General features: G+C 37.1%; 1 protein-coding gene across 2 annotated transcripts in view; it reads right to left on the bottom strand.

Moving 5' to 3' along the window:
• Positions 1–13145, bottom strand: part of ITGAV (integrin subunit alpha V) — a 94571-nt gene that overhangs the window by 51531 nt on the left and 29895 nt on the right. For both annotated transcript variants that reach the window (XM_036253859.1, XM_036253861.1), the window contains exons 3-6: positions 9534–9625; positions 8505–8619; positions 2838–2899; positions 973–1018 (exon numbers count right to left, since the gene is read on the bottom strand). In XM_036253859.1, the coding sequence (XP_036109752.1) occupies positions 973–1018; positions 2838–2899; positions 8505–8619; positions 9534–9625 (315 nt within the window). The remainder of the gene's footprint in view (positions 1–972; positions 1019–2837; positions 2900–8504; positions 8620–9533; positions 9626–13145) is intronic.

A 13145-nucleotide genomic window follows, 5' to 3' on the forward strand; every position in this document is an offset into this window, starting at 1 on the left:
TGACTAAATAAATGTGTACATCTAATGACGAATAAAACATAAACTAAGCAAATAAGCAGATTTAGTTACTTGTTTTCAAACTAGTAAATAATGACTTGTTAAACATTTGTTTAAATGGTCATTTTACTAGACCTCCCAGAATGACTGAAGAATGTGGTATTTTATCTTTATATCAATCATCAATGCCAATTTAATTATATTCTTTTGAACCTTAATAAGATCCTCTATTTCAAAAACTCCCCCAACACAAAGAAATCATTCTTAATGTCAGTGATTAACAAGAAAATCACCATTTAAATATTCTAATGAGCATATTCAAAATACTTTTAAAATCATGAGCTCTCAGAATGCCACAATTTACCTCTCACAGATCACTTGCTAATGCTCTAATCACTGCCTAATGCTCACATTGTGGCCTCCAGAGTACAGAAATGGGGAAGTACATACCACAGATACTAAAAACGAATTATTTTAAATCACTGTATAACTTTTTAAAATTTCTTTATTAATTTTAAAGAGAGAGGAAGGGAGAGGGAGAGAGATAGAAACATCTATAAGAGAGAACATCGACTGGCTGCCTCCTGCATGCCCCGCACTGGGGATTTGGCCCACAATCTGGGCATGTGTCCTGACCAGGAATCAAACCGGTGACCTTCTGGTGCATAGGTCAATGCTCAACCACTGAGCCACCATCCAGACAATCACTGTATAATTTAATTGATAATTTACTTTTAGAATATTCAGATTATTTTCTACTAAGAGTATATTATGTTATATATTTTACATATAATACACTATATATAAATATAACCCTTTTTTAAAAAAATACTGTTTAACAAATAATGATTACATATCCAAATTGTATTTTTCTATTTTTTTCTTTAAAATAATTTTAAAAATCTCACAGGCAGATGATAAGACAGGTAAACTTTAACACAGTCATTATTGAGTAATTTAAGAGTATTAACCTACCTTGCCAATAAAAGCTACCAGGACCACCAAGAAGTACTCTGTCAGCCTAGATTAAATCAAATGACAAAGAGATATGTATTTAAAAGCAGGTTGCTTTAAAAACTGAAAGCAATGTAATATAAAAGCTACATATATGTGTATATATATGAATATAACATTAAAGCAAACAAAATCATAAATCTCAAACTCATCTCAGTTTCAGTTATTTTTATTGTACCTTTTCTAAAATACAATTTAATAAATGAAAAGTTATAATATATTTATTTAATATATGAAAATAAACAAACATATAATATATATATATAGATTCTGTGAATCTTGGCTGCTTTGCAAACTTGGTACAGGGTACTTACTGCGAAGTGGGTTGTCATTCCTTAATACTGTATATTACATTTGTGACCACATAGGCAAACTTCCTTTCTAACAATCCTTAAACTATGTTTCAGCTAAAGGAAAAATTTTAGTGTCCTGTAGATCTAAACAGGAGTGAAGTTAGAAAGTAAATTTTTTAGGGTATATTGTATATACAAGTTACACTTCTTGTATCTTATATCTCTAGCAAACTATAAATATCTAATTCAAAGTATTTAGTGTTTACGTATAATATTTCGGAAATTTCTTCTTGCTAGAAGTTAAAGAAATTATTTCCCCCTCAAAATGTTTGTATAGCCCTTTAAGTAATCTCCTGCCCTGGCTATGTAAGAGATACCTCTAAGCTGTCCACTCTAAAATTACATTTTTTTCAGAAATGAGTTGAAAAAAATGAACAGTTAACTTAGAAATGACTATGTACCAGATGAGAGTATTTCTAGTTATAGCTGTACAGGCATAGGTATAGAAAACATTGACACTTTTTAAAAACACAATATTTATTTGGACATATAGCATGCAAATGTAAACCTAATATTTGTTAACATCTCTGTTTTGCTTCCTTTCATTTTGAACTAAGTTTTGAATTATAAATTTCAAATTGAGAAAATTCAATTCAATTAGTAAGGAGAGCTAACTATAACTATCAATACCTTAATCTAGAAAACATTTTTAATAAAAATATAAATTTAAAAAAAAGAAAATGATTTCATTATCATTGCTGTTTAAGGCACTCTTCTACGCATTTTCTAAGAAGGTCACATTAGGCTTTCCAAGGAAACCCTACTTTTAATCAATCAACATATCTGAGACCTCTCTAGAAATAATTAATATTCTCAATTTGATACTCAAAATGTTCACACATCCCACCAAAAAATAATCACACATACAAAATTATATAAAGGAAAGTACTCGAGAAAATTTTTCTTTGAAAATATAAATACAGTCATTATTTTAGAAAAATAGATAAAAAACTATCAACTCTGGAAAGCATATTAGCTTAGCTGAAAATACACAGACAGAATCCTGAATATAAGATGTATTATAATAATCAATTTGTTTCAGCTTTACTTGGTGCCTGTAGGCACACGACAGATGGCAAATATGCATGTTTCTCAGCTTTTATGTAATTAATAAACTCTAATTTTATAATAAAGCTTTTGTGAAAAATCAACTTCAGTCAAAATCAGAAAACTTTAACATTTAAATAGGAGTTGATCTAACTGGAAATGTTACTATTAAGTCATAATAGTTATCTATCATTTACTAAGGAGATTTTCTACTCTTTTCCATTCCCATTTTGATGCCAATTTCAAATAAGCAACATCTAGGGAGAGAATGCAAGAACATCAAAATGCAGGGGTCATTTTTATTAGCTATTTTACTAAAACAAGTAATAGTTATACAGAAGCTGAAGTACTGATCAATTAATTTTTAACTATGATTTAGATAAGAAGGCAGATTGGAATCTCGTTTAGTCTTAAATGAGAACTTACTTTAGTAAAATCAATGCTGAATCCTCCTTGACAAAATCCCTGTCCATCAGCATCAATATTTTCTAAAACAAAAAGATTGGAAATATACACAAACCCAAAAAATGAACAACACAAAACAAGAGAAAAATCTGATATCACTGTAATCATAAAATAGTGTACTAGTTTCTGAAAGTGTTCATTCACTCAGGTACTTAATGAGTTATCACATTCTAAAAAAGTATGCATGTTTATCAGCACTATTTTCTCAGAAATGACACACAGAGAGATTAAAGTACCCTGACCAATCACAGGAAATAGCAACAACATCTAAGATGGTGAATTTCAAACTTCTTTTTTTTTTTAATCCTTACTCGAGGATATTTTTCCATTTTTTGTTCAGATAGAGTGGGAGTGAGAGAGAGAGGGAGAGAAACATCAACGTGAAAGGGACACATCAAGTAGCTGCCACCCGCACGACCAACTAGGGCCGGGGACAAACTGCAACCAAGGTACATGCCCCTAGAGGGAACCGAACCTGGGTCTCTCTGGACCACGGACCGACGCTCTAACCACTGAGCCAGACCGGTCAGGGCAGAATTTCAAACTTCTTATTTTTAATCACAAACCACAGCAAGAGTGTATTTTAAATCACAGCTCACAAAACCCAACATACATATATAGAAATAAAATAATTTCACAAAACAATATCACTATTACTATGCATAATATACTCTAATATTTTATATTTAATATATTTCATTACATTTTTTCTTAATTACTGGTTATGACCCACTAGTTTAATTTTATAAAACAATGATGAGTTGTGATCTGTGAGCTATGAACTCCAATCTGAAATCCCTGTTTCTTACTGTTTTTATCCTGTAGTTAGTAGGTCTTTGCACTAGTAAAGAGATACATACATTCCTAACACGTACATCTCCTACGTACATTTTATGGCCAACAACAACAAAAAATCTATTTAAAAAATGTAGATCCAAATTTTAGGGTGTAGCCGAACTTAACTTAATGGTCTATGAAAAGCTAAATATGAACCTATCCCACAACACACTTAGTACTGGGGTCTAATAAAAGTAAACATTTTCAAATATGACACTTTCAAGTATTTTCCAAAAGAAAAAATATTCATCATTTTACTCTTTGGTGGCTACCCTTTTTTTTAGTTTTCACAGAAAGAAATGATTTCTAGACAGCTAGTAAATCAATTTATATTAAATTTAATCATGAGTACTATGAATAAATGAAACTGAAGAGTCTCCCTTGTTTTATTTTGAGGGTAACAAGGAACAATGAAAAAAACACTACTCTTCAGTCATCAAAGAATTTTTTTTCTTAATTTATTTTTCAATTACAATTGACATACAGTGTTATATTGGTTTCAGGTGTTCACCCCAGTGATTGGACATTTATATAACTTATGAAGTGATCATCCTGATAATATCAAGGTATTCTTTTTTTTTTTTTTATCCTCACCTGAGGTCATTTTTTCATTTCTCTTCAGATAGACCAGGAGGGAGAAAGGGAGGAAGACAGAGAGAGAAAAACATCGATGTGAGAGAGACACATCAAGTGATTGCCACCCACACGACCCCAACCGGGGCCGGGGACAAACTGCAACTGAGGTATGTGCCCTTAGCGGGAACCGAACCCGGGACTCTGGTCCGCAGGCCGATGCTCTAACTGCTGAGCCAAACCAGCCAGGGCTATCAAGGTATTCTTGGAGCCGAAGTTACAATATATAAATAATTATGCTAGAGTACTATTGTTTTTGCCACCCAAATAGAGGAACCAAAAAAAAATCTATTTTAAGTCATAGGACAGTTCACAAGAATTTCTGTCAAATACTCCCATCAAAAATTTTGAACTCATTTTAAAAACTTGGGAACTGCCCCATGATTACACACTTACTATCTAAACTTAGACTTTTTGTTTTGAAAATACCCTCAAGAGTATAATGCTACCCCAATGTAAAATTTTCTAACCAAGAGGGACTGGGAAAATATAGGGCTAGGATTTCCAGCATCTAATGAATTCATACTCAGGAATTCTGCCCTGACCTCAAGCCTGCAGTTTATTTCCTTTATTCAAGTTGTATCTGGGGAACTATTTCAGGCTATTGATAAAAATGTCCTGTTTTTTTTTATTATCATACTGTACAATTATATGCTTTAAATGATTTCCCAGAACAGTCCGCTAGAAAATATCACTGTCCTTTAAAATTTTCTTAACAGGTACATGTTAAACCCAGTATTTCTGCCAATATTAAGAATTTTATGTTGACTATAACGTACTTCAGTGAAAGCTTTTGCTTTTTTTTTTGGACAATTAATATTTCTCCCACTCATTAAGTCTGACAATATATTTTTTTTTATTAAAATTTTTTTATTTATTTTTTGTTACAGATGTTCTCCATTTTTACCCCATTGACACCCCCCTCCCCACCCCACCCCCACCCCATCCCCGGCTTTGTTGTCCATGTTCATTGGTCATGCATACATGCATATAAGTTCTGTGGTTTATCTCTTCCCAGCCCCCACCACCCCCTCTTCTGAGGGATGTCAGTCTGTGCCCTACTTCCATGTTTCTGGGTCTACCGTATTCCTCAGTCTGTTATGTTCATTATATTTCGTATATAAGTGAGATCATATGGTATTTGTCTTTTTCTGCTTGGCTTATTTCACTTAGGATAATACTTTCCAGGTCCCTCCATGTCGTCTCAAAGGATAAGAGATCTTTCTTTCTTACAGCTGCATAGTACTCCATTGTGTATATGTACCACAAGTCTGACAATATTATACATAATAATATTATGGATTATGATAGTAAGAGCAGCTAATGTTTATTAAGCCCTTACTGTGAGCCAGGTACTAGTCTAAAGCATTTCCTTGGCCTTATCTTTTTAAATCTTGACAGCAATTCTATGTGACACACTGTTATTACTCATAACGTACAGATAAGGAAACCAAGACCTAAGGAAGTTAAGTAACTTGACCAGGGTCAAACTAGCTAGTAAATAAGAATGCACAGATCCAAGCCCAGGCATGTCTACACCAGGAGGCTGCAATACCTCTAATCAATAATGTATTTGTAATTCCCTGAGTAACAAGCAAGGGGAAGGAAAAGCCAACTAGAAATTAAAACAAAGAAAAATCTATGTACAAATAACATCATCATCAGTACGAAGACAAAGGAACAAAAGACTCCGTCTGAGCACGGAATTGAAAGCATGTCTAAGTCATATGATTTGTGGCTCTGGCACTTTCAGAACAGAAAGACATGTGGCCTATTGTCTAACGCCAGGAATGGTCATAGATACAGTTATAAAAAGCCAAAAGCAAATGTAACCAGTACTAGGGTAATTTTTTTACAGACAGTAAAGTTCCATGTCCAGGGTGTCCACACAGGTCATGTTCAAAACAAAAGCAAACAAATAAAAATCCCGACAAATTACCACCACCAAAACAAGTGGAGTAATCAAGAAGTTAGCAACATCGCCCTACAAAGTTGGTACCACATGTAACATTAATCACTGAGCTGCATAATTTATTGAAGTATGGAAAAGACACAAAATACTAAATTTGTACCTCTTAAGTCTTAGGGTGTATTCTTTGTTTAAAAAAAAAAACAAAAACAAAACTGCTTAACATCGAGGTGATTGAAGTAGAAAACATTTCCTATTGTTAGTAATACAGGGGAAAACTTCCTTTGAAGTAAGATAGACCTGGTTCAAATCCTCATTCAGCCACTCAAGACCATAAGACGTAGAAAAAAAATTACTTCAGCAGTTGAGCAATGACCCATGCACCAAGAGGTCGCTGGTTCAACTCCCAGTTAGGGCACATGCCCAGGTTGTGGGAAAAATCCCCAGTTGGGGGCATGTAGGAGGCGGCCAATTGATGTTCTCTCTCATCAGTGTTTCTATCTCTCTCTCTCCCTCTCCCTTCCTTTCTCTCTGAATTCAATAAAGAAAAAAAAAAATTTTAATTACTTCAACTGTCTGAATCTCAGTTCCCATATCTATCATAGGAGCATAAGGGTGATTCTGCATGTTTGTCCGTTGTATAAGTGAGAAGTTACAAACCTGGCACACGAGAGTTAGCTCACTCTTCATAGCTATAAAGTTATCTTCTCACAATAGGAACCCTTTTGCAGTACAGAAATTTAAAACACAAATTTAGTCCTCACATTTTCCACACACCACAGAGATGACAGTACTGTGACCAAAATACGAACAAAAGGTGATACTGTTGGCATCAAGCACTGAGGATAAAGCTGCTAACCTCCTCTGTCCTGTGTAGGGTGTGCTTTCTAGCCTGTCCTAATAAACAATGCAGTTCTAGGAGGTATCATTCTTTCAATGTTTACCACTCAGCTACAAGTAGGGTCAAGGAGGTAGGCCAAGAAATGAGTGTTTCATGAAATCACGTGCCATTTCTTAGAGGTTCAGCTGCTTAGAATTTGGAGGACTGAGTAGTTCCTTTGACCTGGTGCCATAAGTTGTTAAACATGGACAAAAATGAATCTAGCAGTATGAGCCTTACATGTTGTACTTATCTGGTGACCAGCGGAACATAAAAAGTAATGGCTTCGAAAGTGCTCTAGGTAGAAACACCGTATTGCACTCCAATAAGCTATTCTTCTGTATCTGATATGGAGAGCATCTGCAGCAATGACCAATTTAACAAAAGGTGGGAAGGCAAAAGCATCCCAATCTCCAAGGGAAAAGGAAGTACAGAGTTTGGAGAAGCATAATCAAAATTATAAGTGCTTAAAATCATCTTTAATCACAATATCAATTTAACTTGAAATTTCAAACAACACTAGAGAACAGTGTGAGATCTTTATCAAAAGAGGAGCAAGCCTGATAACAACTTGATAAAGAAACTCTGATAAAAGCAAGGAGATTCAGATTCAGACTCCTGAGCTTGATGTTTCACCTTCCCATAGAAACTCTGGCTCCTTAAGACTAAATTTTTCATTTTTAATATCTTTTTTTTTTTAATCCTCACCCGAGGATATTTTCCTATTTATCTTGAGATAGAGTGGGAGGGAGAAAGAGAAACATCGATATGAGAGACACACACCGACTGCTTCCCACACGACCCCGACCAGGGCTGGGGACTGAACTGCAACCAAGGTACGTGCCCTTGACCGGAATCGAACCTGCAACTCATTGGTCCATGGGCTGATGCTCTAACCGCTGAGCCAAACCAGCCAGGGCTAATATCATTATTAATATAAAACTCTATTACTATAAAGTTCTCAAACTTCATTATCCATCAAATTCACCTTGTAGAATTTGTTTAAAATGCAGGAATGCAGGCCTGACCTGGACCTACTAAATCAGAATCTCTACCATCTCTGCTAGAAAAGCTCAGTGGAGCATCTTTTGACTAAAAGTGAGTAAAAATACAGGTTTCCAAAATCATATATTAAGTATTATTAACCAAGGATGATGAAAAGGTGTTCTTGGGGAGACAAGCCTGTGGACTTCACATTTGTAATTACTTTACATTAATAGGACTGTTTTCATTTTCCTGTCATCAAACATCACAAGTCTGTAAAGTCTAACATTACACACACACACACACACACACACACACTCGCATTTTTAACAAATTAGGCTTCCCAGCCCTCTTCTTAAAAGCTGGTACAACTTCCTCTACATACTTGATCTGCATGGAGCATACTCAACAGTCTTCGTTCCATCCTGAAGAAAGCATGTTCCGACAGGCTCCCTCTCCTGTTTCAGCTCAGTCCTCCAGTGGTACAGTGGGGCACAGGCCTGGAATCAAAGCGGTAGCCCATGGATACAAATTCTCGAAAAAAAACCTAGTGTTTCAGACCATCCAGACTACCTCAGAGAAATCATCCTCAGATTTGAGGATTATGGCATACAGACTGTGTATGTATTTTCAGCCACGGGACAGGACAGGAACAGCTAAGTCAAAGGTCTAGTCAGAGAACATGAGTCCGGCACAGAGCCCAGGGACAGCCCACAGTTTGAAACTGGGCAGGAGAGGAGCCATTAAAGGAGACTGCAAAGGAGTAAGCAGAGAGATGGGAGAAAACCAAGGAAATACAGTGTCCCAGGAGCCAAGAGAAGAACATTATTTCGAAAAGAATGAATCAACTGACCTAGCTGAATGGTGCTGAGGAGTCAATAATAGTAAGTACCAGTGGATTTCAGGGAGCTGAGAGTCAAGGGTGACCTTGGCCGTGTCTACTTGAGCCTGACTAGAGTGGCTGGGAAGAAAATGTGAAGTGAATTGGAGATGGTTACCATAGAAAATACTTTCCAATAGTTTTTGAAAAGAGCAGCAAGAGAATGGGGCCATGGCACAGGGGAAATGAGGCAAAGCAAAATAGTTGCATTTTTAAAGAGAAGAGGTAGCAGAGGGTTTGCTTAATCAAAGGCATGCTATTCCTAAACCCGGCTGGACAGAAACAAACTGAGAGGAACTATCAAGTGAGGTGGGAGAAATGAAAATGTAGGAATGAAGCTGGAAAGTTGCAGAAGCCAAGTCTGTGGAAGAGCAAGAGAGACAGGGTGGCCTTTGGTCGAAGCTGCCTTATCTCATTACACCCTGTGCCCCACCAGCACAGTAAGTTTTACTATCAGCTTTCAAACATAAAACTTCCTTTGTTTTCACGTAAACAGACTAAACTGACCTATGAGTAAATATCCAAAAATCTTACCAAAATTTTATCCTGCTTTGACCTCACAGATGCTCCAAACCACTGATGGGACTTAAATTCCAACGGATCATCCTTGGCATAATCTCTATTGCCTAAAAAAAAAAAAAAAAATTGTGAGGGATGAGAAACAAAACATATATTCTTAGTTTAACAGCTTAGTTAAATTCAGCCAGGTTTAAGAATAGGGTGGCTCTGGTAAATTAAATACCACATTGCTTTATTATCTCATATACTTTTCAGCTAATCAGAAAAAGATAGCTTAGAAATAGCTTAGGGTTGATATTAACCTTATCAATTACTTTAGGCGGATGTAAAAAAGTAACAGCAATTGAGCTAAGTTTTTGTTAGCTTTTTTTTTTTTTAAGGTTTTATTTTATTTTTTTGTTACAGATGTTTCTCCTTTTTTACCCCATTGACACCCTCCTCCCAATCCCCCCCGCCCCGTTCCGGGCTTTGTTGTCCATGTCCATTGGTTATGTATACATGCATATAAATTCTGTGGTTTATCCCTTCCCACCCCCCACCACCCCCTCTTCCCAGGGTTGTCAGTCTGTACCCTACTTCCGTGTTTCTGAGTCTATCCTATTTCTGTTAGCTCTTAACTTCCATATTACTGCCCTAAGCCTCTCATTCCAGAAAACCAAAACCCATCCCTCCGGTCAGGAGGAACGGAATGATGGAACCATCCTAACCCACCCAAAACTGCAAAGGTCGCTGGACAAGAAAAACAAGTTTCGGGAGACCCCAGCCCCGACCAATCAAGAACTCGGGAGACCCCAGGCCTGACCAATCAAAGACGACCATGACTCCTCGGCTAACGACCACCACCCCAGCCCTGAGTTTAAAAATCCCTAGTCTGTACAAGCCGGTTGCTACTCCCTCCTTAGAGGTAGTCCCGCAGGCTAATCGCCAATAAACCTGCACTTCTGGAGACCCTGCACCGCCTTGTTCCGCCTCGTTCTTACATTTTCCAATTGCTAAATCGCAAGATAATTAACTATTAAACAAATACTTGTGATTACCTACTGTATTGCCAGAAGTTCTTTCTGTGGCATAAGATAAAAGCATCTCTGTAGAAAACAAGTAGTAAAAGACTAAAGGAAAAGACCAAGATGGTCCAGTGACATCGCAATACAAGAGTTAGAATCCAGGAGATACAATGTAGCTGGTAGGAAAAAGAATTAGATCTGGAATTAGAAATGCATCACTGGCCGGTGTGACTCAGCAGTTAGAGCATCGGCCCATGGACCAATGAGACCCGGGTTCGATTTCAGCCAAGGGCACTTACCTCAGTTGCAGTTTGTCCCCGGCCTTGGTGGGGGTTGCGTGGGTACAGTGTCCCTTGTACACAACCAGCCAATGTGTCTCTCTCGCATCGACTCTCCCTCTCTCCCTCCCTCCTAATCTGTCTAAAGATAAATGGGAAAAATATTCTCGGGTGAGGATAAAAAAAAAGAAATGCAAACATTTCTTTTTCAGGCTACATTATTGAGAAAATTATTCCCAAAGTACCAGGTACTCATGCAAAGCACTAAGATTTTTAAAAAGATAAAAATCCTTTCCACAGTAAAGCTCTTGATCTGGTGAAAGAAAAAAATACAGAAACATATGCATAACGTGTTTTGGTAAGGAGACACGTTATGTGGTAATTTTTTTTTTTTTTTTTGAATCCACACCTGAGGGCATTTTCCATTTATGTTCAGAAAGACTAATAATTTTTAAACTCTAACTTGTTCTGCTTAAAATCCCTTTATAATAATCATTCTTTACGACTCCATTGGATAAATTCAGCACACCGGTGTCAAGTTTAAGAATGCAGGTCAACATGTAAATATCATCGAAAGGTTTGGTTAAATCTGTTCCCTAAGTCTCACCCATCTAGCAGTACTATGGTTATTCAATTCCATTTTGAAGACTTAACACTGACTAAATAGATATAAGTAATGAGAATTTCAATAATGCCAGGTGACTTATAGGCAAGGTGAAGGGTGTAACCTCATTCATCGTAATCTCCTTTTAACTCTTTCATAGTTTTGAAAACTTTTTTAATGTGTCAATCTCCAAAGGCCTTTATCTGTAGTCCACTGACTGTTCTCTGTCAGTGGTCACAAAAGCACTGTTTTATAAGCAGAGAAAAGGAAGAGGAGAAATAGAACTAGCTGATAGATGCCCTTCACCATGAAAACCAGGCTCTCCCAGCAATGGTTGGCTTGCCTCTGAAGCCTATGTTCACCATCCTTCCATAGTTAAGTGAAAGCCACATAACCAGTTCTTGCCAATAAGCTAAGAGCAGAAGTGGCAGTTCAAGTTTGCTTCTACTTCAAGACAGTTAAGAGTGGGTAAGAGTAACAATCATCATTAAAATGAAAATGAAAACCAAAATAAGGTATCATCTCATACCAGTTAGAATGGCTATTATTATTATTATTTTTTAAGGCAAATGTTTGCAAGAATGTGAAGAAAAGAGAACCCTTGTACACTGTTGGTGGGAATGTAATCGACACAGTCATTATGGAGAAGAATATATAGGTTACTCAAGAAATTAAACAAGAAACTACCATATGATCCAGAAATCCCACTTCTGGATAGACAGATAGATACATATGAAATATAATCACTGTCTTGAAGAGATATCTGTACTCCCATTATTCACAACAGCCAAGACATAGAAGCAATCCAAATGCCTACCGATAAATAAATAAGAAAAGAATATATGAGGATCCAAGATGTGACAAGAGTAGGTGGAAAGTACACTCACATCCTCCCAGGACCAAACTGGAATTACAACTAAAATATAAAACAATCAACCTGGATAACCAACTGAAGACTAGCTGAAAAAAAGTATTATAACAAAGGATTTACAGAAGAAGGAAGCCACATCAAGACTGGGAGGGAGTGAGGGAGGAAGGGAGGGAGGGAGGGAGGGAGGGAGGAGAGGTGAAAAGGGCTGGACCAACTCCCATGGGTAGCAGCTAAGATTCCAGAGGGATATCTCAGCTGCAAAGCCCCCCTACACAAGGAGCATGGGGTCTCAAGCCCACAGTGCACTCCCCAGCCCAGAGAACCAGAGCCAGGAAGAAGCATCCATATAACATCTGGTTCTGAAAAGTTAATGAAGATTCTGTCCACCAGAGACAGGAGTCTGCTAGAGGGCCAATGCCAAAATCTCACTGGCAGCCACTTACTCTGGGCCCTGCTAGAGGGAGGGTGGAGCAGACGAGAGTCCTGTGAGGAGACCTCAGTTTGTGGCTCCAAGGAGAAGGCTGAAAGGACAGACAAAATAGACTCAGAGATACAGAGAACAGACTGACCTGTCAGAGGAGAGACGTTGGAGGGAAGGGGTGGAGCTGGATGAAAAAGTGAAGGAATTAAGGAAAAAAAAAAAAAAAAACCTCATAGACACGGACGACAGTATGGTGATTACCAGAGAAAAAGGAGGATGAGGGGAGGCAGAAGAGGGTAGAGGGGAAATAAATGACGATGGAAGGAGATATGACTTTGGGTGGTGAACACACAATACAATATATAGATGATATATTATAGACTTGTACACCTGAAACCTATATAATTTTATTAACCAATGTCACCCCAATAAATTCAATAAAGATTATT

The sequence above is a fragment of the Molossus molossus genome, unplaced genomic scaffold (genome assembly GCF_014108415.1).
Source record: "Molossus molossus isolate mMolMol1 unplaced genomic scaffold, mMolMol1.p scaffold_m16_p_11, whole genome shotgun sequence".
Lineage (NCBI taxonomy): Eukaryota > Metazoa > Chordata > Mammalia > Chiroptera > Molossidae > Molossus > Molossus molossus.